At 34.3% G+C, this 27,064-nt stretch overlaps 1 protein-coding gene across 6 annotated transcripts in view; it reads right to left on the reverse strand.

The window, feature by feature from the left end:
• The window catches only part of Pdp1 (PAR bZIP family member Pdp1), a 451,297-nt gene that overhangs the window by 269,690 nt on the left and 154,543 nt on the right, over nucleotides 1–27,064 (reverse strand). For 5 of the 6 annotated variants that reach the window (XM_073980583.1, XM_073980581.1, XM_073980580.1 and 2 more), the window contains exon 1: nucleotides 20,887–24,838. The exons of the other annotated variant lie outside the window; for it this stretch is intronic. In XM_073980583.1, the coding sequence (XP_073836684.1) occupies nucleotides 20,887–20,989 (103 nt within the window). In that variant the 5' untranslated portion in view covers nucleotides 20,990–24,838. Of the gene's footprint in view, nucleotides 1–20,886; nucleotides 24,839–27,064 lie in introns of those variants that run through there. 6 annotated transcript variants of the gene reach the window in all.

Below are 27,064 nucleotides of genomic sequence, written 5' to 3' on the forward strand. Positions count from 1 at the left end.
TCGGCACTTCGTAAAAGCTACAAAGCATTTACGAATAATAATACCACCAAGCTAATATTGAGAACTTTGTCTACATATTACATTTAAATAGGAATAATTCGAAGCCTGTGTATTGTAATTTTGATAAAATCAATTAAATTGTATTTATCCTTCAGACAAGAAAATAGATTATCATGCTAACAAAAAATATATTTATGCCTCCTTAGCGAAATTATTTGCATTTATGTAGAAAGCACAGAAACAAACATTAATGCTATAAGCGTGCCTTGCTATTGAATAAAGAATTGAATTTACATGTACCCTCCTCCCTTCCACCCAAAAAATATATTAACAATATAAATTGAAATAGCATGTTCTCTGGAGACAATAGAGGTTTATTGCAACACTCAATTTTTTCTTCTTCATAAATAATCAAATAAATGAACAGCATAGAAAATCAATAAATGCAATAATATTTTGAGTATTTTGTTGCACGCTCACACAACCAACTACGAAAGAAAATAATATCACAAAATTGTTCTGTAAGATTAGAAGAATTATTGTGCATTTATGGACGGACAGTTAAGGTTGGTTTAGGTGATGTGAAAAAATACTGCAAAAGAACAACAGAAAGAAAAAATTATTGTGCATTTATGGACGGACAGTTAGGGATGGTTTAGTTCGGCCAGGCCGAACTTTTTATACCCTCCACCATAAAATTGCCTCAATTAACATGGCATAATTAGTTTCCTTTCACAATTTTAGGTGGACAAATTTTTCGACCATAAAAAATGTGTTCAGCCAGGCGAAAGGTACCAGCTAAGGGGCTACATATATCAAAATGTCGATTTATCTTTACAATTTTTGGTGGAAAAGTTTTATAACTGGGAGCCTCATAAATCAAATTATGGGTAGTTCCATCAAACAATGTAGCAAAGACCCTCAAATTACTGAAAATCGGCAGGCACCGTTATATAGAAGCTATACCAAAACATGGACCTATAATAACGATTTTTAGTGAAGAAATTTTGTGACCATTGAAAATTATAGCTAGTTCAATTTTTGGTGAAGAAGTTTCGTGACCACAGGGAACCTCAAATGTCAAATTACAATTAGTTTGGTTAAAAATTTGTAGCTAAAATCCTTAAAATACCGAAAATCAGGAGGTACCGTTATATGGGAGTCATACCAAAACAAAGACCAATGTTTGACGATTTGTGGTGGAGAACTTTCTTGACCACTGAGAACCTCAAATGTCATACTATAGCTTGATCGGTTAAAATTTTTAGCTAAAATCCTCAAAATACCGAAAATCTGGAGGTACGGTTATATGGGGGCTATACCAAAATTTGAACCTATGTTGACGAATTTTACTGGAGAAATTTCGTAACCACTGAGAACATAAAATGTACAGTTACATCTAGTTCGGTTAAAAAATTTTAGCTGAAAGCCCCAAAATACCGAAAATCGGTTATATGGGGGCTATACCGAAACAAGGACCAATGTCGACGATTTCTAGTGGAAAACTTTCGTGACCACTGAGAACTTCAAATGTCAAATTACATCTAGTTCGGTTAAAATTGTAGCTTAAATCCTCAAAATAGCGAAAATCGGGAGGTACCGTTATATGGGAACTATACCAAAACATGGACCTATATTGACGATATTTGGTGGAGAAGTTTTGTGACCTCAAATGTCAAATTACATCTAGTTCGGTTAGAAACTGTAGCTAAAATTCTCAAAATAGCGAAAATCGGGAGGTACCGTTATATGGGAACTATACCAAAATATAGACCTATGCCCATCATTTTTGGAATATAAGTTTGTTGATCACTAGGAACCCTAAATGTCAAATAATACCTAATTCGGTTTGAAAATGTGATTAAAACGTCAAAATACCTGAAATCGGGCGGTACCGTTATATGGGAGCTATACCAAAACGTGGACCGATATAGCTCATCATCGAACTTGATCTGCCTGCAAACAAAAGATGCATATTCCCTAAATTTATGGATGCTGGAGTGATTACCACAAACGGACGAAGGGGCATGCATAGATCGACTCAGTATTTTAGCCTTATTAAGAATATACATTAGGCCGGGGCGATTTGAATGGAAGGAAAAAAAACCTTAATGGGCCCTTCGCGTTTCTGATTCTTGGGATTGAACTGATGAAAAAAGTCCACTAGACCATACGTCAACGGTGAAAATCGAGCCTCCCGATTTTGACTTTAAGTTTCTTATCCACGTTTTTTGGACATTTTAGCATATAACGGCCCAACCATTGAGATTTTCGATCCAACACAAAGACAAGAATTGTAGCCAAGACAGCAATTAAGAACTCTCTAATACATCGCAAAAGGATTGGAACGCTCCTTCAGGCAGTTTTGGCCTTGAGAAGGATCAAACTTATCGGAAAATGTCGATAAATGGCACTGTGCTACAAAAGTTGAACGGAAAAAATATTCAAGCGTTCTGATGCAAAATTCTATCGTGTTGGGATCCATGGACAACGAAATATTAAAAAATTGATTTCTGGAATAGAAGGGGGAAAAATGAGTCGTCTTTGGAAATAAAACGCTTCAATTTGAAATTCACAAATGCAAACTTGCAATCTTGGATGTATAAATAGGGGCTCCAAATGGCGAAAATTGTCTAGCAACAACAACATCTAATATGCGTGAGGATGTTAGCCTAACCAGCTAACGAAACGATCGTCGCATAGTGGTTGATGTGTGTGTAGGACTTCACTGGATATCAATTTTTCAATGTAATCTCCTTAGGTCAAAAAGCTCGATTAATTAAATTCATTAAAATCTCACAAATAATGGCCTTCGCCCCTAAAAAGGCAAAAACTTAAAAACAAAAAAAAAACTAGAAAATGCCTTTAGTTCGTGTGGGTCACGTCGATTTATTTGTTTATAACGGTAAAAAAAGTGAAAGTTTGGGTTTCTTACATTTTCAAATTTAAACGGGCATATTTTCTATAGCTTTAGCCCCCATAGAAGGTATTTTTAAGGTTATGGCCTCAATATTCCACTGAAATGGCTGAAATTTGGTATATGGTTTTCATTTGGGATGCTAAACGTTGTATATGAAATTTGTCGGTACAGGTCCACGCCATCGTATAGCTCCCATAGAGCGGTACCAACCGATTTTTGATATTTTGAAGGTTTTAGTCTCATTTTCACACCGAAATGGCTGACATTTAATGCATAGTCTTCGTTGGGGGTATAAAACATTCTCCCAGAAATTTGTCAGTATAGGTCCACGCCTTCGTATAGCCCCCATAGAGCGGTACCAACCGATTTTCGGTATTTTGAAGGTTTTGGCCACAGCAACCCACCGAAATGGCTGAAATTTGGCAATTAGTCTTTGTTGGAGGTAAAAGCCCAAGGAGTGGACCGATATGGTCCATCTTCGAACTTAAACTAAGTTTGGACAGAATATTACGAATTTCGTTCGAATCGGTTTATCCGTTCGAGAGTTATCGTGCGCACCAGCCAGCCTGACGAACAGAGAGACTGACGGATATGGCTAAATCGACTCTAAATTGTCTGAAACAAAGTTTGTCAAAACATATTTGGGGTCTAAAACCATTATTTCGATGAGGCACATTTTTGGACGTATCAAAGTACCGTCTTTAACCTAAATGCTGATGGTGTAAAAATAAAAACCATATACGTCTCAATAAGCGAAAAAATTCGACTTTAAGAAATTTTTAAGTTTTTATAAATAGATCACGTTAGGATAAAGATAGAGAACAAGGGCGATTATCAATCCTAAACAGCATCGTTGGTGTTGGGAAAAATCCGACAAAATCTGTTAGAGTAAGGAAATATTACAGATGAAATCGGTTGGTAAATTTAAAGTCCTCAATGAATAACTCGGTTTGACAATGGACCCGAAGAAATGAGGTAGAAAATATCTACTTTTGAATTGTAAAGTACAAAAGGCATAAAAGGTTATCAAACAGCAGGCCCACAACGCGGAACTGGGTCTGCTTGTTCATAATTATTATAGAAAACGAATTCGAACTACAGTTACAGCTTGTTTCTATTTTTAAAAGCTATAGGATTTGTGAAATCGTTTATAAGACTTTAAAACAAATTGATATTTTCGAATATTGGTGATTTTTATTCATCTGTGAAAATAATCCCTCTTTGCTTGAAACGCCCTTTCTGGAACCCCAAACAGGGATTCTGTTAAAGAATTCGACCTGGTCCAACTTAACGCCATTTATACTAGTTTGAATTAACGGAACAAATCTTCATAAATGTCTAATAAAAACATTTTGTGTGTGTGTGTTCTGGAAACTAATCAGAATTCGAAATTATTGTTTGTTTTTTTTTTTTCCCTATAAAATAATCGGCAAACAAATTTATGCAAAAATCTATTCAAATACGATTTTATTAAAATTATGATTGTTATACTGATGGAATGGCCGACAAGCAGTCGACAAAATATTAATGATGAGAATTTTTGTCGTTTGCTAAGAAATTAAACAAAAGGAAGGAAGAAGAAAAAAACTACTTCCAATTTCTAGTCTAGTCATCCAATAAGTAATAAAAATCTAAAAGTATAACGAAAAGAGGGATGATGGTTTGCCTTTTGAAGTGTATAACTTACTTTAATTGAGTCATAAACTTAATTTTTTTTTTTGTTCTTCATCAAAGTTTGTCTACATTGTTAGCTGTGCTTGCAGTTATGATTAAAGTTGTTCCTTTAACTATTTTGTCCTACCTATCGGAATGGAAATACTTATTGGGCTTGTTTGAGTTTTAGTTGAAAAATATATAACCTCCTTTAGGGGGAAACATATTAGAAATAGTTTGTAAGTTTTTTTGTTTGCTTCTATTACATCAAAATGACCTTTAGGCAAATATAGTTTTCATTTTGAATGTTTTCACTTTAGTTCTTTTTCTTGGCTTTCTTGATGGGTGGGGATTGCGATGGCTAAGGCTTTTGTCATTTATATTATGTTTTCTGTTGTTTTCTTTTATTACTTAAATTCACGCAATATAGATTTTGTTGGTAAAGCTTCCTTTCTTCTTTTTCTTTTTTTATAGAATTGTGTCTTGGAATATTTGGTTGGGTTCAATTGATGTCATAAAAAAATAAAAAAATCACAACACAAATACAAACAATTCATTGGACAAAAACTACAGATACAGTCGTATTGGATTCTATTATTGTAAATTCCTATGATTCCACTCATCCCGCGACGTTATTTATTTTATATATTCCATTTTACCATAGACACGTCATACCATCTTATCTTGATTAAGTAGCATATCTTGGAATTGTAAATAATTTCGAAATATACTAAATTTTGTAATTTGGCTTGGTTTGCCTTAGCCCATCTAACCAACTTGACATTATCATTAAACTTAACGTCACAACCATTATCTGTTGAGATAATTTCGTCTAGATAGAATATACAATTTAAGTAGTTATGCTTGACATTTTTGAAACTTTTATAATAACGAAATGTTCAACAATGTATTTTAAAATCTCTTGTGCCAAACCACGTTTTGATATAGCCCCTAGGTTTCCAGTATTTTGAAGGTTTTGGCTTAATGGCTGAAATTTGTTATTAAGCCATCATTAGGGGTATAAAACTTTCCATACGAAATTTGTCGATATAGGTCCACGGCTTCATATAGCCCCCATAGAACGGTACCTTCCGATCTTCGGTATTTTGAAGGTGGTGGCCTCAATATTCCTCCGAAATGGCTGAAATTTGGTATTTAGTCTTCATTTGAGGTATAAAACTTTCCATATGAAATTTGTCGGTATAGGTCTACGCCTTCATATAGCCCCAATAGAACGGTCCGTTCCGATTTTCGATATTTTGAAGGTTGTGGTCTCACTATTCCTCCGAAATGGCTGAAATTTGGTACTTAGTCTTCATTTGGGGTATAAAACTTTCCATATGAAAATTGTCGGTATAGGTCTACGCCTTCATCTAGCCCCCATAGTACGGTCGCTTCCGGTTTTCGGTATTTTGAAGGTTGTGGCCTCAATATGAATGGCTGAAACTTGGTATTTGGTCTTCATTTTGGGTATTAAACTTTTCATATCAAATTTGTCGGTATAGGTCCACGCCTTCGTATAGCCCCCATGGAAGTGTACCACCCGGTATTTTGAAGGTTTTAGCTTCATTATTACACTGAAATGGCGGAAATTTGTTACTTAGTCTTTGTTGGGGTATACAACTTTCTCTCAGAAATTTATGGGTATAGGTCCACGCCTTCATATAGCCCCCATAGAACGGTACCTCACGATTTTCGGTATTTGGAGGTTCTGGCCACAGCAACCCACCGAAATGGTTGAAATTTTGTATTTAGTCTTTGTTGGTGGTAAAACCCTTTCCGACTGAAATTCGTCGGCATAGGTTCACGTTTCTATATAGCCCCCATAGAACGGTACCTACCGATTTTCGTAATTCTGAAGGTTGTGACGTCAATATCCCGCCGAAGGACTGACATTTTTATTTGGTCTTAAATGGGGTTATAAAATTTTCCAGAAGAGAATTATCAGTATTGGTGTACCTCTTGATTTTCGGTATTTTGAAAGTTTTACCGAAATATCGGAAATTTGGTATTTAGTCTTCTTACCCCCATTATTACAAGTCTTCTTTTGTTATATTTTTGATTTACCGAACAAATTTATAGCGTCCCGGTTAACCTAAAGTCATAAGTGATGATTGAATTTCAAAGAGGAGCTTCTTGGCATTAACATTCAATGTAAATATTATATTTTTAATGCCTCCAAATTGGCTTATTTTGCGTTTTCAAATCCATCAGATAGTAAAAGAACACATATAATAATGGGCCTTAGAGTATAAAAACTTTCCGCCAGAAATTTGTAGGTATAGATCGACGTTTTGATATAGCCCCCATGGAACGGTACCTCCTGAAATTCGGTATTTTGAAGGTTAGCCACATTGTTTTACCGAACTTGCTGAAATTTTGTATTTAATCTTCTTCATAAACGAAAGCAAACTAATTGTTCCATTTTACTTCAATATAACTCGTGGTGGAGGGTATAAAAAGTTCGGCCTTGCAGAACTTAACGCCGTTCTTACTTGTTTATTATACCCTCAGCGTTTATGCTAACGCGGGTATAAACACTTTCATACGGGCAAAATGTGCCTCATCGAAATAATGGTTTTAGACCCCAAGTATGTTTGGACGAAATGTGTTTCAGACAATTTGGAGTTGATTGAGCCATGTCCGTCCGTCTGTCTGTCTGGCTGGCTGGAGCGCACGATAACTCTCGAACGGATCATTAGGGGTATAAAACTTTCCATACGAAATTTGTCGATATAGGTCCACGGCTTCATATATTCGTAATTCTGAAGGTTGTGACGTCAATATCCCGCCGAAGGACTGACATTTTTATTTGGTCTTAAATGGGGTTATAAAATTTTCCAGAAGAGAATTATCAGTATTGGTGTACCTCTTGATTTTCGGTATTTTGAAAGTTTTACCGAAATATCGGAAATTTGGTATTTAGTCTTCTTACCCCCATTATTACAAGTCTTCTTTTGTTATATTTTTGATTTACCGAACAAATTTATAGCGTCCCGGTTAACCTAAAGTCATAAGTGATGATTGAATTTCAAAGAGGAGCTTCTTGGCATTAACATTCAATGTAAATATTATATTTTTAATGCCTCCAAATTGGCTTATTTTGCGTTTTCAAATCCATCAGATAGTAAAAGAACACATATAATAATGGGCCTTAGAGTATAAAAACTTTCCGCCAGAAATTTGTAGGTATAGATCGACGTTTTGATATAGCCCCCATGGAACGGTACCTCCTGAAATTCGGTATTTTGAAGGTTAGCCACATTGTTTTACCGAACTTGCTGAAATTTTGTATTTAATCTTCTTCATAAACGAAAGCAAACTAATTGTTCCATTTTACTTCAATATAACTCGTGGTGGAGGGTATAAAAAGTTCGGCCTTGCAGAACTTAACGCCGTTCTTACTTGTTTATTATACCCTCAGCGTTTATGCTAACGCGGGTATAAACACTTTCATACGGGCAAAATGTGCCTCATCGAAATAATGGTTTTAGACCCCAAGTATGTTTGGACGAAATGTGTTTCAGACAATTTGGAGTTGATTGAGCCATGTCCGTCCGTCTGTCTGTCTGGCTGGCTGGAGCGCACGATAACTCTCGAACGGATCATTAGGGGTATAAAACTTTCCATACGAAATTTGTCGATATAGGTCCACGGCTTCATATAGCCCCCATAGAACGGTACCTTCCGATCTTCGGTATTTTGAAGGTGGTGGCCTCAATATTCCTCCGAAATGGCTGAAATTTGGTATTTAGTCTTCATTTGAGGTATAAAACTTTCCATATGAAATTTGTCGGTATAGGTCTACGCCTTCATATAGCCCCAATAGAACGGTCCGTTCCGATTTTCGATATTTTGAAGGTTGTGGTCTCACTATTCCTCCGAAATGGCTGAAATTTGGTACTTAGTCTTCATTTGGGGTATAAAACTTTCCATATGAAAATTGTCGGTATAGGTCTACGCCTTCATCTAGCCCCCATAGTACGGTCGCTTCCGGTTTTCGGTATTTTGAAGGTTGTGGCCTCAATATGAATGGCTGAAACTTGGTATTTGGTCTTCATTTTGGGTATTAAACTTTTCATATCAAATTTGTCGGTATAGGTCCACGCCTTCGTAAGCCCCCATGGAAGTGTACCACCCGGTATTTTGAATGTTTTAGCTTCATTATTACACTGAAATGGCGGAAATTTGTTACTTAGTCTTTGTTGGGGTATACAACTTTCTCTCAGAAATTTATGGGTATAGGTCCACGCCTTCATATAGCCCCCATAGAACGGTACCTCACTATTTTCGGTATTTGGAGGTTCTGGCCACAGCAACCCACCGAAATGGTTGAAATTTTGTATTTAGTCTTTGTTGGTGGTAAAACCCTTTCCGACTGAAATTCGTCGGCATAGGTTCACGTTTCTATATAGCCCCCATAGAACGGTACCTACCGATTTTCGTAATTCTGAAGGTTGTGACGTCAATATCCCGCCGAAGGACTGACATTTTTATTTGGTCTTAAATGGGGTTATAAAATTTTCCAGAAGAGAATTATCAGTATTGGTGTACCTCTTGATTTTCGGTATTTTGAAAGTTTTACCGAAATATCGGAAATTTGGTATTTAGTCTTCTTACCCCCATTATTACAAGTCTTCTTTTGTTATATTTTTGATTTACCGAACAAATTTATAGCGTCCCGGTTAACCTAAAGTCATAAGTGATGATTGAATTTCAAAGAGGAGCTTCTTGGCATTAACATTCAATGTAAATATTATATTTTTAATGCCTCCAAATTGGCTTATTTTGCGTTTTCAAATCCATCAGATAGTAAAAGAACACATATAATAATGGGCCTTAGAGTATAAAAACTTTCCGCCAGAAATTTGTAGGTATAGATCGACGTTTTGATATAGCCCCCATGGAACGGTACCTCCTGAAATTCGGTATTTTGAAGGTTAGCCACATTGTTTTACCGAACTTGCTGAAATTTTGTATTTAATCTTCTTCATAAACGAAAGCAAACTAATTGTTCCATTTTACTTCAATATAACTCGTGGTGGAGGGTATAAAAAGTTCGGCCTTGCAGAACTTAACGCCGTTCTTACTTGTTTATTATACCCTCAGCGTTTATGCTAACGCGGGTATAAACACTTTCATACGGGCAAAATGTGCCTCATCGAAATAATGGTTTTAGACCCCAAGTATGTTTGGACGAAATGTGTTTCAGACAATTTGGAGTTGATTGAGCCATGTCCGTCCGTCTGTCTGTCTGGCTGGCTGGAGCGCACGATAACTCTCGAACGGATCAACCGATTCGGTCCGAAATTTGGCTTTCGTAATATTTTGTCCAAACTTAGTTTAAGTTCGAAGATGGGTTATATCAGACCACTCCTTCCGCTACCTCCCCCACAAAAGTTCAAAATTGTTCGGAAAATTTGTGCGCACGATAACTTTTGAAGGAAGTAACCGATTTGGTCAATACTTTGTACATTGTAAATCTTCTCCCAGACTTAAATGAGGTTCCAATGTGGACTCAATCGGTCCACTCCTTCGGGTAACTCCCACACAAAATTTCGGAAAAGTTCAGTTTAGGGCCTGCTCTCGAATTGCTTTGATTTTTGTTGTAGAAACTTGTATTCACTGCCCCCCATACGACGGTACAAGTTTCATCAGGGGCAAGTCCATACTTTCTGAGAAAATAGCCTGAAAGGTGCAAAAAACCCCTATGACACCGTGTGAGGTGGTTGGAGCGCAAGATAACTCTCGAACGGATCTGCCGATTCGGTCCAAAATATGGCCTTCGTAATATTTTGTCCAACCTTAGTTTAAGTTCGAAGATAAGCCATAACGGTCCACTCCTTCAAGTACCTCCCCCACAAAAGTTCAAAAATGTTCGGAAAAATTGTGCGCACAATAACTTTCGATGGGAGAGACCGATTTGGTCCATAATTTACACATCCTAATATATCTACCAGATATAGGTCAGGATCGAATATGGACTATATTTGTCCACTCCTTCGGGAACCACCCACACAAATTTTTGGAATCACTTTGATTTTTGTTGAAGCAACTTGCATTCGCCGCCTCAATTACGACAGTAAAAGTTTTTTCAGGGGCGAGTCCATAATTTTTGAGAAAACAGCCCGAAAGTTGTAAAAAACACCAGTGGCACCATATGTAGTGACTGGAGAGCTCGAACCGAATACTTCAAATATTAGATGAAATTCGAAGGTGGTGCTTATAGGTCCACTCCTTCCGGTACCTCCTTCACAAAAGTTCGAAAATATTCGCTAAAATGGTACGCGCGATATCTCATAGACGTAGCAACCGATTTGGTCCAACCTTTTGATCTCGAAATATTGTCGAAACTTGGTTTAGGTTCAATTTTGGGCCCTATCTGTCAAATTCTTGGGGTACCACCCACACAAATTTCCAACATTTTTGTGTGTTTATAGCGATATTATGTTTTTAGTACGCTAGTATGATAAAAAAGGCCCTACCTATCGATATTCCCGCAAAATTTTGCGCTTTAATTCTATCCATATTTTTGTCGGTTCATACGCCGAACATTTGAAAACACCCCTAAATACATACTTTTTTTTGACAAAAAGTATTTCAATCCACACAGGCTGAGGGTATATCTCTGTCGGCAAAGCCGACTGATAATTTTTTACTTGTTTACTAACAGTTTAATAATTTAATTGAAAACATATAAATTAAAATCCCATTTTATTCTGTCAAAATATAAAAAATCAGGTTATTCTCATGAAGAGAAGGGCAATGAAAATGTCACAGTTGATAATATTAAATGTATACCGCCTAAACGAAGTGACATCAAGACAATAAGTAGTAAGCAGAATAAAAAATAAAAAGGCGTTAGTAGCCGATTGGTTACCACCCGAACTCTTTAAATTCGGAATCATTAAGTTGATAAGTTAAATTCATTCAATTAAGAGCAAAAACCTGTCTCCAAAAAATACAGCTTTAAAACCTGCAATCATGGATTTTTTTTTTACTTTCGCCTCGTTTTAAAACCTATGAGTAATTTTTTTGTATTAGGCAGTAAAGACAAGTATTTATATTCTGCATTACAAGTTAAACAATAAAAGTAACTCATACCTTTTCTGAAATGTCAATGCAAAATATTCTTGAATATACTGGGTTAGTGCGTATGGCATGTGATTGGAAGTCTATTTTATTTATTTATTTTATATATTTATTTTATTTATTTTAAGTATAAGGGCTAGAAAAAAACACTTTGTTTGTGTACAGATACTTGTAACACTTCTTAATTTTTTAAAGGAACATTTTATTGTTCTTGCAGTTTCTAAAACAAAGTGTTTATAGCCATCAAGTCCATTGGTGTGGGTGAATTTTGACAAATTTATAATATTGTAAATTATATTTGTGGCATATTATAGCTCTGTTCCAGAACTAAAAAGTTTTTACAATTTTTACCACTTTTACACATTTTGCGTTCCCGTACACAAAATTTATATGAAAATCGTTTACGACTTTTACAACTTTTACGACTTTTACCACTTTATAAAGTACGGGAACAGGCCATATTTTTTTAATATATTTACGTGTTTTTTTTAATCTCTTCAGTCAGTATATAATAAATTCTAATGAGGGTATCATCAGATGTTTTAAGTATTTTTATAAAAAGAAATAAGTAAGAAAATTGACACACTACATGCTGTGAATGCAATAATTCAGCTATTTTGTTATGGTACCGATATACAGTGGCTCCAAGCGAAAGTCGTACACCTAATGAAATTTTTTTAATTGACTTATATCTCCGATAAAAAAAGGGATATGAAGAAAGTATTTACGCAGCTTTATAGTGTATTTAGTCGACAATTTAGAAACACGATATAATAAAATAATCAACCCGTTTACATTGTTATAAAATTAAAATATCTGAAATACTAAGAATTTTAGCACCAAGCGAAAGTCGTACAGCAATTATAAAGACAAAATATTTATTAATATAAATCGTCCTTCGACATATTTCTGGTTTTAGTTGAATTCTGCAATCGATTTAGAATATTTTTGATCAGTTTTGAACAGCTGAAGTTTAAAATATGTCGCTGTTTCTTTGGAAAATCTCTTCTATAAAGATGTCTGGAAGTATAAGTCGTCTGGAGACATTTTCCATATATAGAACCACTATAGACGATTTATTGCTCAAGCTTGGACTACAGTCCAGCCAACCCATGTTATTGAAACAATTATTTAATACCAGTGGTCGCAAATAATAAGCTTTTATGCTTGTAGTCAGAGTTTTGGCAGAAAGAACAACGCTTACCTTGACCAATACATTATTCGACAGGTAGTGAGAACTCATTTTAATTATAAAATCTCACAGTTTGATTCCCAATGACTTCAGAAAAATTATAAAACAAAGATTCAAATCTGAAAGATAAGCCCCACACACCCACAAATACACTGATGCGTTATGTTCTATTATTCGTGTATTAGACATGAAGCAATTTGTGGGATTTTTCACAATGTAATGTCAGGTTTCGGACAGAACTTGTTGGATCTATGAAAATTACACTCTTTTAAGAAAATTTATGCATCCATCGCTATTGTTTTGTTTTGCAAACATCGCTCTTGGATAAATTTTTGTATAGCTTTTTTACGACTTTTTTATCACCAATTGACAAGGTATTTATGTTGTAAAAATTTGAGTGCACATTGGAAAAATAAGCTTTCAAATATTTTTCTCAATCGATTAGAGTGTCGGGACTTTAAAAATCAACTCATTTTGCACTTCGTGTATTAAACTATCCAAAGGAAAATATTGTTTTTTTAATGTTTTAGTTATTTTAAATATTTCATATGGTTTTTTTTTCTTATTAGTAGACAACAAGGTATTGAATAGCTTTGCAGTTTTAATTTTCGATATCTGCTGAATCTAAAAAAATTGTTTTTGTAAAGTTAAATAAATAATTTTCTCATGTTGTTTTATAAAAATAAATTTTATATAATAATTTTTTTAATTTACGCTTCTTTCCCATTTAACCTGATACAAGTTTCCAGAATGCACCCTGTCAATTGTAAAGAAGCGCAGATGTTACGCTAAATCGATCGTAGGATTTAACAAAAAACAGGAACATGTACTAGAATTAATTATTTTAACAAATACTTTGTCTTTATAATTGCTGTACGACTTTCGCTTGGTGCTAAAATTCTTAGTATTTTAGCTAATTTAATTTTTCAACAATGTAAACGGGTTGAGTATTTTATTATATCATGTTTCTAAATTGTCGACTAAATGCACTAAAAGACTGCGTAAATACTTTCTTCATATCCCATTTTGTGCCGGAGATATAAGTCAATTAAAAAAATTTCATTAGGTGTACGACTTTCGCTTGGAGCCACTGTACATATGTATGTTTATACTTGTTTTGCTCTCTACACATTCTTTGTAGTATAATTAATTATATTTGGACATATTTGTTTTTAACGGAATATTACGCCTCCATACCAAAACAATGTATATGCTGATGACAATAGAAACTTTGCACATTAAAAAATAACGTTTTATTTAGAAGCAGATGCGCATATACATATTTCTTTAATGCAACATATTCCTTTTGCATTTTCCTTTTAAAAAAGTGACATATATTCTAAAAACACTATGAACAAAATAATGAAAATATCCTATAAGGAGCTTCTGATGTCGGATATCACTCAACCTGGGGAGAGCTCAAAATTTGTAACACACCGAAATGATAGTCGTAGACCCTTACCGAAATGAATGTCTCGAGTAGCTGAGTTGATCCGTCTGTCTGTCCATCTTAAACTTGTAAACACTCTACATGTAGCAATTTTAATCGGATCGTCGAGAAATTTTTGTAGGGGACGTGATCCCAGATAGGAAGAAAGCTAATGAATTTTGAGATGGTCAGATAACATTCAGGAGTTGGAATGTTTAAAAAAACTTACTATGGGGGAAATAGTAAAATTGGGATTTTCAAAAGAAAAGAATGTCAATGAAAGTAAGACATAATTAATACATAAAATAATGAAAATATCCCATAGGGAGCTTGTGATGTCGGATATCACACAATGTGGGGAGAGCTCAAAATTTGTAACACATCGAAATTATGGTCGTAGACCATTACCGAAATTAATGTCTCGAGGAGTTGAGCCGATTCGTATGTCTGTCCATCTTAAACTTGTAATCACTCTACATGTCGTAATTTTAATCGGATCGTTGAGAATTTTTGTTGGGGACGTGATCCCAGATAGGAAGAAAGCTAATGAATTTCCTGATGGTCAGATAACATTCAGGAGTTGGAATGTTTAAAAAAACATACTATGGGGGAAATAGTACAATTGGGATTTTCAAAAGAAAAGAATGTCAATTAAAGTACGGAATTTCTTTGCAACAAAAGTGACCAACATTAAAAAAGACCTTCTGAGCTGTTCTCATCTGTCCCAATTTCCAATGTATGGATTTTTATTTCGATGGCGGATATATCTTCTTCCAAGGAGAAAACTGGTCTAAAAACTACAATTTCAACTATTTTAAATCAATACCAAAAGTGTTGGGTACCTCCTGATTTTCGGTATTTTTAAGGTTGTGGCTTCAATCCAACCGAAATTTCTGAAATTTGGCATTTAGTCTTCGTTAGGGATATGAAACTTTCTATATGATATTTGGCGGTAAAGTTCGACGTTTTCATATAGCCCCCATAGTAGGGTACCTCCCGATTTTCGGTATTTTGAAGTCTGTGGCCTCAATATCTCACTGAAATGAGTGATATTTGCTACATAGTCTTTATTGGGGATTGGATTTTCGGTATTTTGACGGTTTCAGTGTCATCAAACCGAAATGTATGAAATTCAGTCTTCGATGGGGATACAACAGATTGTAGAAGACAATTTTCAGTATAGGTTTACGTTTTCATATAGCTTCCATAGAAGTATACCTCTTGATTTTCGGTATTTTTAAGGATGTAGCCTCAATATCCAACCGAAATGGATGAAATTTGGCATTTAGTCTTCATTGGTGGTATAAAAATGTCCACCTGAAATTTTTCAGTATAGGTTCACGTCTTCATTTAGCCCCCGTAGAAGGGTATGTCTCGATTTTCGGTGTTTTGAAGGTTGTGTTCTCAATATCCAAATTGTGCATTGGATCTCCGTTGGGGGTATAAAGCTTTCCCCCGGATATCTATCTATTAATCGACGTCTTCATACATCCCCCTCCAGAATTTCGGTATTTTTTAAGGTTCTAGCATCATTATCAAACCAATCATTATCAACCATGTGAGTTCGTTTAAACGGTTTTGCTACCATTTCCATCTGAAGTAGGTTTAACTTAGTATTTTGGAATCTTAATAGGTAGAAAATCTCCACGCAGAAAATTACCAATAGAAAGTGATTCTCGTCAGTTAAGTTATTTTAGTTAGTACTTTCATAAACATATGGAAACTAATTGTTTCTATTTACTTCCACACAGTTCATGGTGGCGTGTATAAAAAGTTCGGCCCGGCAGAACTTAACGCCGCACAGTGGTTCACAAATCGATTTTCCTGGCAAAAACCACAATTTTTTGCTGTCACCAATAGTTAATTTATACACAGGATTCGATAGTAACCATATTGAAACTAAAGAAACCAAAAAATAAGGTTAAAATATTGGAATGTGTGGGCGTGTGGCGTTCTCCTAAAGATGACAGTTGTTTCCCAATTTTTGAAAATACGTCATGTTTGCAAATTTCTGGAGAAAGGAGTGGCTATTTCTCGGAAACTATAACAGATATTGTGTTCATAGTTTTTTGTTAGGTAGGTAGGATTGTTGCCTTTAAGAATAAATTGCCGTAATAATTTAAATTTATTTATGTACAAAATTTTAGTGAAATTCCAACTTTAGTGGACTGTGACTTTTGAGGAACAACACGGAACAACGTTCTGTTTTCCCAGGAAGATTCCTGAGAAAGTCCTCTTTCAGACCAAATATACTTTTGAACCCGTCCCTTTCCGTCCGTTTAAGACTATTTTAAATTTATTGAAATTACGTGGGGAAAAATGTGTGTCTTTGCTTGTTATACACTACACCACTATGTGAGGGGATATTATAAGTTGGTTTTGCTCAAAAATATTGTAACGCATTGAAATAATGATTGTAGACTAGGCCGGGGCGATTTGTATGGAAGCAAAAAAGTGTTATCGGGCGCTTGGAGATTCTGATTTTTGGGATTGTACTGAGCAAAAAAGTCAACTAGACCATATGTCTACGGTGAAAATCGAGCCCCCGGATTTTGACTTGAAGTTTTTTTTTCAAGGATTTTTGGATATTTTGGCATATAACAACCAAACCACTGAGATTTTCGATCCAACACAAAGACAACAATTGTAGCCAAGACAATAATAAAGAACTCTCTAGTACATCGCAAATTCACTGGAACGCTCCTTCAGGTAGTTATGGCCTCGAGAAAGTGCACATTTTTCGGAAAATATCGAAAACGACACTGTGCTACAAAATGGAACTCAAAGTCAGTGGGTGGAAATTTTTTTTGGAGATGAAAGCCCTTGGTGAGTGTACTGAGAATCCAAAAGGAAATTTTCACCATAGGTCAAGTTTCCGAGATATTGCGTGATTAATGGTTTAATTTTGGCCCCTTAATTTGTGATCAAATAGCTTTATATCTCTCTAAAGCGTTACTGTAGCTTCATTTTGACATTACATGTCTTCAATCAAATCGAATGGTGAATCTTTTTGTAGAATATTTCATCCCTCTAACTCAATTCCTTTCATGTCCTTTTCGTCCTTTAATTTTTGAACCGTAGTAAAAGTACCACAAGGCGAGATTTTACAGCATCCAAATATTCTACAAAAATGTTGTTCAGAAGATTTTAGGTACGGTTCTCATTGATGACTAATCAATATTTCCCCGTTTTCATGGTTCTTTTTGACATTTTATCGGTTTTTGTTCAGAAAACTATGTTTTGTTTTTATGTATATTCGTTATTGGTCTGTGGTGCTTCTGAAATACTTATCATAAATAGCTCTTGTAATGACGAACACGTTAATAACAAATTTTATTGGAGGAAAGATCCGGTTATCTAAATTTTTGAACCGGATATTCTGATATTAAAACCGATTTTGGAACCGGTTTTAAGTTACCGATTAACCGTATATGTATATCATTAGAAACCTAATAAAATGGTCAATCAATGACAGCAAGTAGCTGATTACAACTTTGTTGGTTACGAAGCTTTTCAAAATAAATATTGAACAAAACAAAAAACATTATAGTTTTGGATAAAATGTAGGAAAAATAAGAAATAGAACATTTTATAATTTTGCGCTATGGAAAAATGAAAATGATAAGGACAGTTATTGACGTGGTTCAAACTTCTGAGTTAATGCGAAATTAATTCATTCTTGATGAACTTTAAGTGCCTGATAAAAAAACAACATAACACAAATTCATCTCGCCATAACTCAGAAGTTTGACCTATGACATAACTGCCTTTCCAGATTTATAATATTATCTTAATCGACTTTCATCGCCAAAAAGAACCCAGTGATATTTTACATCAAAATCGGTTTAAGAACGCGGTTTTTTTTGTTCTAACTTCGTAGCCAACAAAGTTGTAATCAGCTACTTGCTGTCATTTGATTGACCATTTTATTAGCTTTCTAATGATATACATATACGGTTAATAGGTTACTTAAAACCGGTTCCAAAATCGGTTTTAATATCAGAATATCCGGTTCAAAAATTTAGATAACTGGATCTTTCCTCCAATTCCTCCTCATTACAAGAGCTATTTATGATAAGTATTTCAGAAGCACCACAGACCAATAACGAATATACATAAAAACAAAACATAGTTTTCTGAACAAAATCCGATAAAATGTCGAAAAGAACCATGAAAACGGGGAAATATCGATTAGTCATCAATGAGAACTGTACCTAAAATCTTCTGAACTAAATTTTTGTAGAATATTTGGATGCAGTACAATCTCGCCTTGTGGTACTTTTACTACGGTTCAAAAAATAAAGGACGAAAATGACATGAAAGGAATTGGGTTAGAGGGATGAAATATTCTACAAAAAGATTCACCATTCGATTTGACTGAAGACATGTAATGTCAAAATGAAGCTACAATAACGCTTTAGAGAGATATAAAGCTATTTGATCACAAATTAAGGGGCCAAAATTAAACCATTAATCACGCAATATCTCGGAAACTTGACCAATGGTGAAAATTTCCTTTTGGGTTCTCAGTACACTCACCAAGGGCTTTCATCTCCAAAAGAAATTTTCCACCCACTGACTTTGAGTTCCATTTTGTAGCACAGTGTCGTTTATCGATATTTTCCGAAAAATGTGCACTTTCTCGAGGCCATAACTACCTGAAGGAGCGTTCCAATGACTTTGCGATGTACTAGAGAGTTCTTTATTATTGTCTTGGCTACAATTGTTGTCTCTGTGTTGGATCGAAAATCTCAGTGGTTTGGTTGTTATATGCCAAAATATCTAAAAATCCTTTGAAAAAAACTTCAAGTCAAAATCCGGGGGCTCGATTTTCACCGTAGACATATGGTCTAGTTGACTTTTTTGCTCAGTACAATCCCAAGAATCAGAAACTCCAGGCGCCCGTGATGGTGTTCAAATCGCCCCACTCTATTGTAGACCCATGCAGTTCGCAATTTTGATCGGATCGTCAAAAATTTGTGGGTGTTGATGATCGTATAATATTTAGGGCTAGGAATGAACAAAAAACCTATTTGGAAAAAAGTCAACGTTTTTCCAAAGCGAACCGTTTTTCCAATGAAAGTAGAAAATACCACCTTTCAAACGATGTAAAGTTGGTTGTCGTAGGTGATCAGACAACGAATATATCGCAATAGTCGCTAATGAAACCCAACTTTTCCTTTTTAGCGATTTTAATTATAACGACGAATGTCACAGCTTTGGTTGGGGACCTTCCAAAAGCAAAACCCAACTATAAAAATAGAAAATCTCATCACTACAATGATGCAAAGATGGTTGGCGTAGGTGGCCAAATAACAGTTTTCCATTTTTTAATCACACTACACGCCGCAATTTTGATCAGATCGTCACGAAATTTTGAGGCTTAATCGGGGTCCCATATAGGAAGAAGCGTATTTTCGAGATGGTCGGATATTATTCAGGGGCCGGAATGGGCAAAAAACTTATGTGGAGAACATTCAACGTTTTATTCATATGCGAATTTCTCCGTAGGCGTATTCCAAAAGGAAAGCCCGTCAATGGATTAGGAAAATATCACCTTTATTATGATGCAAAATAGGTTGGCGCCCATCCCACTTTCACATTTTTTATTTAAATTGTACTGACGAGTATCTCAGCTTTGGTTAGATGCATTTCAACAAAGACGACATTCTGAGCTTTAAAATTTTCCCAATTGTGTTATCAAAATATGGAATATCCCAATTTGCAATTTATGGAATTTTATTTCCAGTCAGATATTTTTGATTCTGTTGGACATATACCATAGAGAGATCTTGAAAATGACACTAAACCATCTGAGCTATAAATTAATACAAGATGTGGCAAATGTGTGGTAAAATAAAATAATATTGCAAAAGGCGCTAATATATCACAATTTTAATATTTTCAATTTTTTCCTTATTTTACTGACAAATAACTCTGCTTATATTTGGTGCATTAAAAACATGTAAAATACTAATCAAGAAGACCAGCAAAGCTTTCAATCAATATCAAGTAGATGTCGACAGTAGAGAAAAATATAAAATTAAATATTAATTATGTTGGTTCAGTTCCCCTTAAGTCATTTGGTATAAAAGCCAAATAGGTGAAAACTTTAGAATCTCCCTAAAAAAATATTTACGAGTGATGCACATTGGTAGTGGTGTAGGGTATCACATATTCGGTTCCGTCCCGACTATAGCATTTGCTCAATTATTTTTATGACCTGTTTCTCTAAGACGATTCGAAATCAAATTCGATTAAATTACTACCAAACTCCTTTTTTTAAATAAAATGTATGTTTGAAAAACAAATCAAATATTTTTCAAAAAAAAAAAAAACATAAGTTTTGTTGTAGTTCGAACGAATTTGTATTCGAATCGTCTTATTTAGTTTTATTTCTCTATTTTACAAAATACGACAACACAAATTTCGAATCGTATTATTCACTCCCAAAAAAAAAGTTATATACCAAAGTAGTCCTACGTCCAACCCTACATGTTTGTGTATTCATATTTACAGAATTCAAGAACCACCTAATTCGTTTATAATTCCAACATTATTGTTATATTTTTATAACTTTAAACTTCAATCTAAACTTACCATTTATGCCACTGATTAATGGATAATTGCCATCACGACCGCCAATTAAATTCTTTAAACCTGTTTCGATCAGTGTTGGGGACGATCGCTCCCTGTCGCTCATTTTCTCATAAAATTTTGTAAATAACCGAGCACCAGCGACAAATCACAAAATTTGAAACAAAATTAAATTGTAATAAAATATAGGACAAAAACACCCGAACTGAGACGTTGTAATCACTGGTTTTAAAGGACTAGACTAGCTGCTGAGGTGAGTGAGAGCAGGAAGATGTGTGCTGGAACTGGAACTGTTGTAGATAGCAGCAGCAGCAAAAAAGTAAAACAAACACACACACTTAAACGATTTTGTTTTCTCTTTAAATATATTGCACGTTGTTGTTGGATTTAATATTATTTGTTATTATTAATATTTAATTATTTTGGGTGTTGTTAAAAATTATTTGTTTTATTATAATTTTTTTAAATAATTATTTTTAATAATTATTTGTATTATTATTGTGTAAAATTTGCTAAAAATTAAAGGCCCCGTATATGTTGTATGTATGGTTTGTTGGTTTTTGTCTTAGCTTTTGTTGTTATTTTTTATATTTTGTATAACTACTTTGGATATTTTTTAACAATTGCTTATTATTTTATGTTGAATAAATTTTTTAACAATTTTCTTTGTAATATATTTTTTTCTTTTTGTAATAAATTATTATAATTTATTTTGTATTGATTTTTAAGTGTTGCTGCGTTTGCGGTTTTTTGTGGCTGCGTTTTTTTTTCTTGGCGTGTATGTAATTTTTGGTGATTTTATTTCTTTTCTTTCAGCTACAACAAAATGCACAGCGTGTTGTTTTTTGCTTTGTTTTTTACTTTTATTTTAATATATATATTTTAATCTAATCAATTAACTATTAACTATATATGTGTGTTTCATTTAACAATAACAATGACTATAAAAATAAACAAGTTCTCTTGTTGTTGTAGTATTTGTTGTAACAATTAATAGAAATCTTTAAGTAGTTGTGGGTTTTTTGTATTTTTCGTTTAAAAGTTTGTTGCTGAGGACAATTGGGGGGAATTTTTCTTCTGTTTGTTTTCTGTGTTAGGAGGGAGAAGGTTTTTTTCTTTATTTTGGTTACTTTTTTAGTTGTGGGTCTCTGTTGATTTTTTATGTATTTTTGCTAAATCTGTTTTAGCATTAAATGCTTAGCGGAAAATTTTCTAATTTAATTTTAGACAAAACTTGTATGAATTTAGTTTGATTGAGTTCTTTCTTTGTTGGCGGCCCCCAATTTAGAATCAACAAAAAATCAGATGTAAAAAAAACGTTTAACTAAGAACGAAATCTGGCCAATGCAATTGATTGTGTTTGTGGCGGGGGAAAAGTTATACTTTTTTTGTTTTTTGCAGGAGTGGGGTATTCTAATTGCTTTTTATTTCTTGTTTAATTTTTGTAATTTATTGCTCTTTCATTATCCTTTGTTTTGCTGGGGGTTAACATTAAAGCAATTTTCTATTCTTTTATTCTTTGTTTAACAACCTTTAATTTACTTTTATTAATTTGTAAGCATTTTTAAGCAGGAATATCTTTTTTCTTGTTTTATTTTAGTAGATTTGTATTTTTATTTCACATTTAACGAACACAATTTTCAAATAATAATTAATTATTTCTTTTGTTTTTCTTGTTTCATTTGGAGAACAGCAAAATATTAATAATGAGAGGAAAAAGGCAGTCTAGATTGCAGATTGTTGTTGCTTTAATTGTTGTAAATCAAAAATATATTTATGTAGATTTCTTTTATTGTTGTTTTTGCATAAAAATACGCAATCCTTGGTTTTCAATTTAATTGCTTCTTTTCCCAAAACTTAAACCAAATTGGTGCCTTGCGTGTATATAACTGAAAAATTTGCAGGCATTTGAATGTGTTTTTCGTGCGGAACATGTAAGTGTGTGGGTGTAGTAATTTCAGGATACAAATGCTGTTGGCATCCACACACAGTAATATTGATATCAAAACTCTCCGTGTATAACAGTAACAGCACAGCAAAAGTGAGAGAGGGAGAGTGTGTTTCCAGGAGATAAACAGGACAGGACAGCAGTGATAGAAAATTGTTATAAAAATTTATCAAAAGAGCCGAAAGAAAGGATGAAGAAAAACAGTTTTGATTTTGTGGGGGAGGCTTTCTCAGTTCTATCCTTTCAAGTTTTCGCGAATATTTCCTATTTCACAACTTTTAAGTATATACACTTGATATTTGCCGTATAACAGTTACTGATGACATTTTTTCACTCACTTCCCAGAAGAAGAAAAAAATAACACACACTCTGACATTTCAAAACAGCTGATTTGTGAAGGAATTTCTTCTTATTTTGATTAGTTAGCACCTTTTAAGTATTTTTTTATTTATTTTTATAGGTTTTCGCTTACAGAAAAATTTTAGCTGGGCAACATTGCGATTGTTGTTTTAGCTATAAAAATACAGGGTTTGTGGGATTCATAGAACGATTTATTGTTGTTGCCGCTTTGTTATAATCAATTAATGTGGCCAATTGTTGTTGTAGTTGCTGTTGTTTTGTTGAACTTTGCACAAAGGGGCCAAAATGATGATAATTTAAAATAATAGTGGTTGTTGTTGGTTGTGACTATTATGATTGTTGTAGTTGTTATCACTGGTTAATTTGACAACATTTGGTTCCCGAGGGCGGCTTAAATTTACAGCTCCTTCCGACTCGTTTATTCCAATTGTTGGTAGGAGGAGTATGTTTGGGGGGCACAGGAATAGCTCGGTATTCCACAATCGCAAACGACTTTTTGTGTTCTTGTTGTTGTTTTTAAATTATTTTATTTTTGCACAATTTTCAATTGAACGAACGCACGAGGTTTTCATTTCTTTCAATACAATTGAATTTCGAACCGTGGCCGATAATTACTGCCGTGATTTTCGTTGCGTTAGAAAACAAAAACAACCAGAAACCTTGCGTTTCTGTTTTTGTTGTTAGGCAAAGTAGACTATTCTTTTTTTATTATAATTTTTTATTAATTTATTATTTTTTTCTATTTTTTTTTCTTTCTTTTAATTATTTCTATGGTATTTGTTGGGTATTATCTCGTATCTACACAGAATGTCGTAGTAGTACGTTTGGAGGAGATTGTGTTGTTTGTGTTGGATAGTGTGTTGTAGTCGTTGCCGTAGTTCGCGTGCTAATTCCTATAGCCCGTAAGCACCGTAAGTCATCAAAACCAAACTAACGAGTGAAACGAGTATCAATGCTCAATGCTATCATTTGGTCCCAGTTGTGTGCTGTCGTCGTGCCGAATTCACGTTGACTACGACGACGACGATTTTATTGTAGAACACAAACAACAACACACATGCACACTCTCGTATTGAGCGTAGAAGAAAAAAAAATCCATCAAAGAACAACACACAGATACACGAATAGATTCGAATACGATGATTTGCCGCTGCTCTCTGCGAAGGTGAGAGTGAAACACACACTGCTCAAACGCCAACAACAAATCAGATACAAAATGCGAGCAGCAGGAGAGCAATATAGCAACATTAATCTAATGCCGAACCCACAGTGGTTTTTACTGAAATATTCTATAAATTTAAATAAAGAAAAAAGGATACAAAAGTTGTATCCACTTTACCTAAAAGGGGAACATAGGTATTCTCCCATTTCATCATTTAGAAAAATCAATTTCTATAAAAAAAATTAAAAATCACTACACCTTTTGCAGATGCAATTCGAATTATTTATTTTAATTGTAATTCGAGAAATTTATTTGTAAATCGCACCACTCATCATTTGTACTTCGAATTATTCAACTTGTAATTCAAATTATTTCATTTATAAGTCGACTTATTCCATTTGTAATTCGACTTATTCTATTTGTAATTCGAATTATTCCATTTGTAATTCGACTTATTCCATTTGAAATTTGAATTATTCCTTTTGTAATTCGAATCATTTTATTTGTAACTAGCAAAATGCCCGCTACTTCGTATGCGGAAAGGGAATACCTCCGGTAACAGTAGCATTCTCAACTCTTACAGGGACGCATTGTACAACTGAACTACAGCTTGTACCAAATTTAGCACCACATAGTACTTTCGCAACCTCAAGTACGAATTTTCTAAACAACAATCCAACAGTAGCCAATCTTATACTCCAGCAGCAATGTTTATTCCAAATTTCAGAAATTCAGCTCCATCCGATGACCCAAATCTTAAAGGTACCAAATTTATTATTTTTCGTAACCCATAAGTACGAATTTCCAAATTATCTCCATACTACAACATCAATCTTAATTCAAAATTTCAGGATTCCAGCTCTATCCGTTCGACCTAAATCCAAATTGTATAAAATTTAGTACCATATAGTACTTGTCGTACCCATAAGTACGAATTTTCAACTGCTTCCATTCTACTCTCTACCAGTATCCTTAATTCAAAATTTCACGATTCCACCTCTATCCGCTCAACCTAAACCCAAATTGTACAAAATTTAGTACCATTTTGTACTTGTCGTACCCATAAGTACGAATTTTCAAAAATGATTCCATTCCACTCTCTAATTAAAATTTCAGGATCCCAGCTCTATCTGTTCGCCCAAATCGGAATTGTACCAAATTTAGTACCATTTAGTACTTTTCGTATCCATAAGTACGAATTTTCAAAACTACTTCCATTCTACTCTCTAACATCAGCCTTAATTCAAATTTCAGGATTCCAGCTCTATCCGTTCGCCCAAATCGTAATTGTACCAAATTTAGTACCATTTAGTACTTTTCGTACCCATAAGTACGAACTTTCAAAACTACTTCCGTTCTACTCCCCAACAGTAGCCTTAGTACAAAATTTCAGGATCCCAGCTCCATCCGTTCGCCCAAAACGTAATTGTACGAAATTTAGTACTATTTAGTACTTTTTGTACCCATAAGTACGAGTTTTCAAAGCTACTTCCATTCTACCCTCCACATGCAGCCTTTATTCAAAATTTCAGGATTCCAGCTCTATCCGCTCAACCTAAATCCAAATTGTACAACATTTAGTACCATTTTGTACTTGTCGTACGCATAAGTACGAATTTTCAAAACTGATTACATTCTACTCTCTAATTCAAATGTCAGGATCCCAGCTGTCGTAGCTGTCCGTTAGCCCAAATCGTAGTTATACCAAATTTAGTACCATTTAGTACTTGTCGTTCCCATAAGTACGAATTTTCAAAACTACTTCCATTCTAATCTCTAACAGTACCCTTAGTTTAAAATTTCAGGATTCCAGCTTTATCCGTTCGCCCAAATCGTAATTGTACCAAATTTAGTACTATTTAGTTATTTTCGTACCCATAAGTACGAATTTTCAAAACTACTTCCATTGTACCCTCTAACTGTAGCCTTAATTCAAAATTTCAGGATTCCAGCTCCATCCGTTCAACCTAAATCCAAATTGTACCAAATTTAGTACCATTTAGTACTTTTCGTACCCATAAGTACGAATTTTAAAAACTACTTCCATTTTATTCTCCAACAGTAGCCTTATTTCAAAATTTCAGGATTCCAGCTCTATCCGTTCGCCCAAATCATAATTGTACCAAATTTAGCACCATTTAGTACTTTTCGTACCCATAAGTACGAATTTTCAAAACTACTTCCATTCTACTCTCCAACAGTAGCCTTAGTTCAAAATTTCAGGATTTAGTACCATTTAGTACTTTTCGTACCCATAAGTACGAATTTTAAAAACTACATCCATTTTACTCTCCAACAGTAGCCTTAGTTCAAAATTTCAGGATTCCAGCTCTATCCGTTCGCCCAAATCATAATTGTACCAAATTTAGTACCATTTAGTACTTTTCGTACCCATAAGTACGAATTTTCAAAACTACTTCTATTTTATTCTCCAACAGTAGCCTTATTTCAAAATTTCAGGATTCCAGCTCTATCCGTTCGCCCAAATCATAATTGTACCAAATTTAGCACCATTTAGTACTTTTCGTACCCATAAGTACGAATTTTCAAAACTACTTCCATTCTACTTACCAACAGTAGCCTTATTTCAAAATTTCAGGATTCCAGCTCTATCCGTTCGCCCAAATCATAATTGTACCAAATTTAGCACCATTTAGTACTTTTCGTACCCATAAGTACGAATTTTCAAAACTACTTCCATTCTACTCTCC

The sequence above is a fragment of the Musca autumnalis genome, unplaced genomic scaffold (genome assembly GCF_047663935.1).
Source record: "Musca autumnalis isolate F117 unplaced genomic scaffold, ASM4766393v1 scaffold_4, whole genome shotgun sequence".
Lineage (NCBI taxonomy): Eukaryota > Metazoa > Arthropoda > Insecta > Diptera > Muscidae > Musca > Musca autumnalis.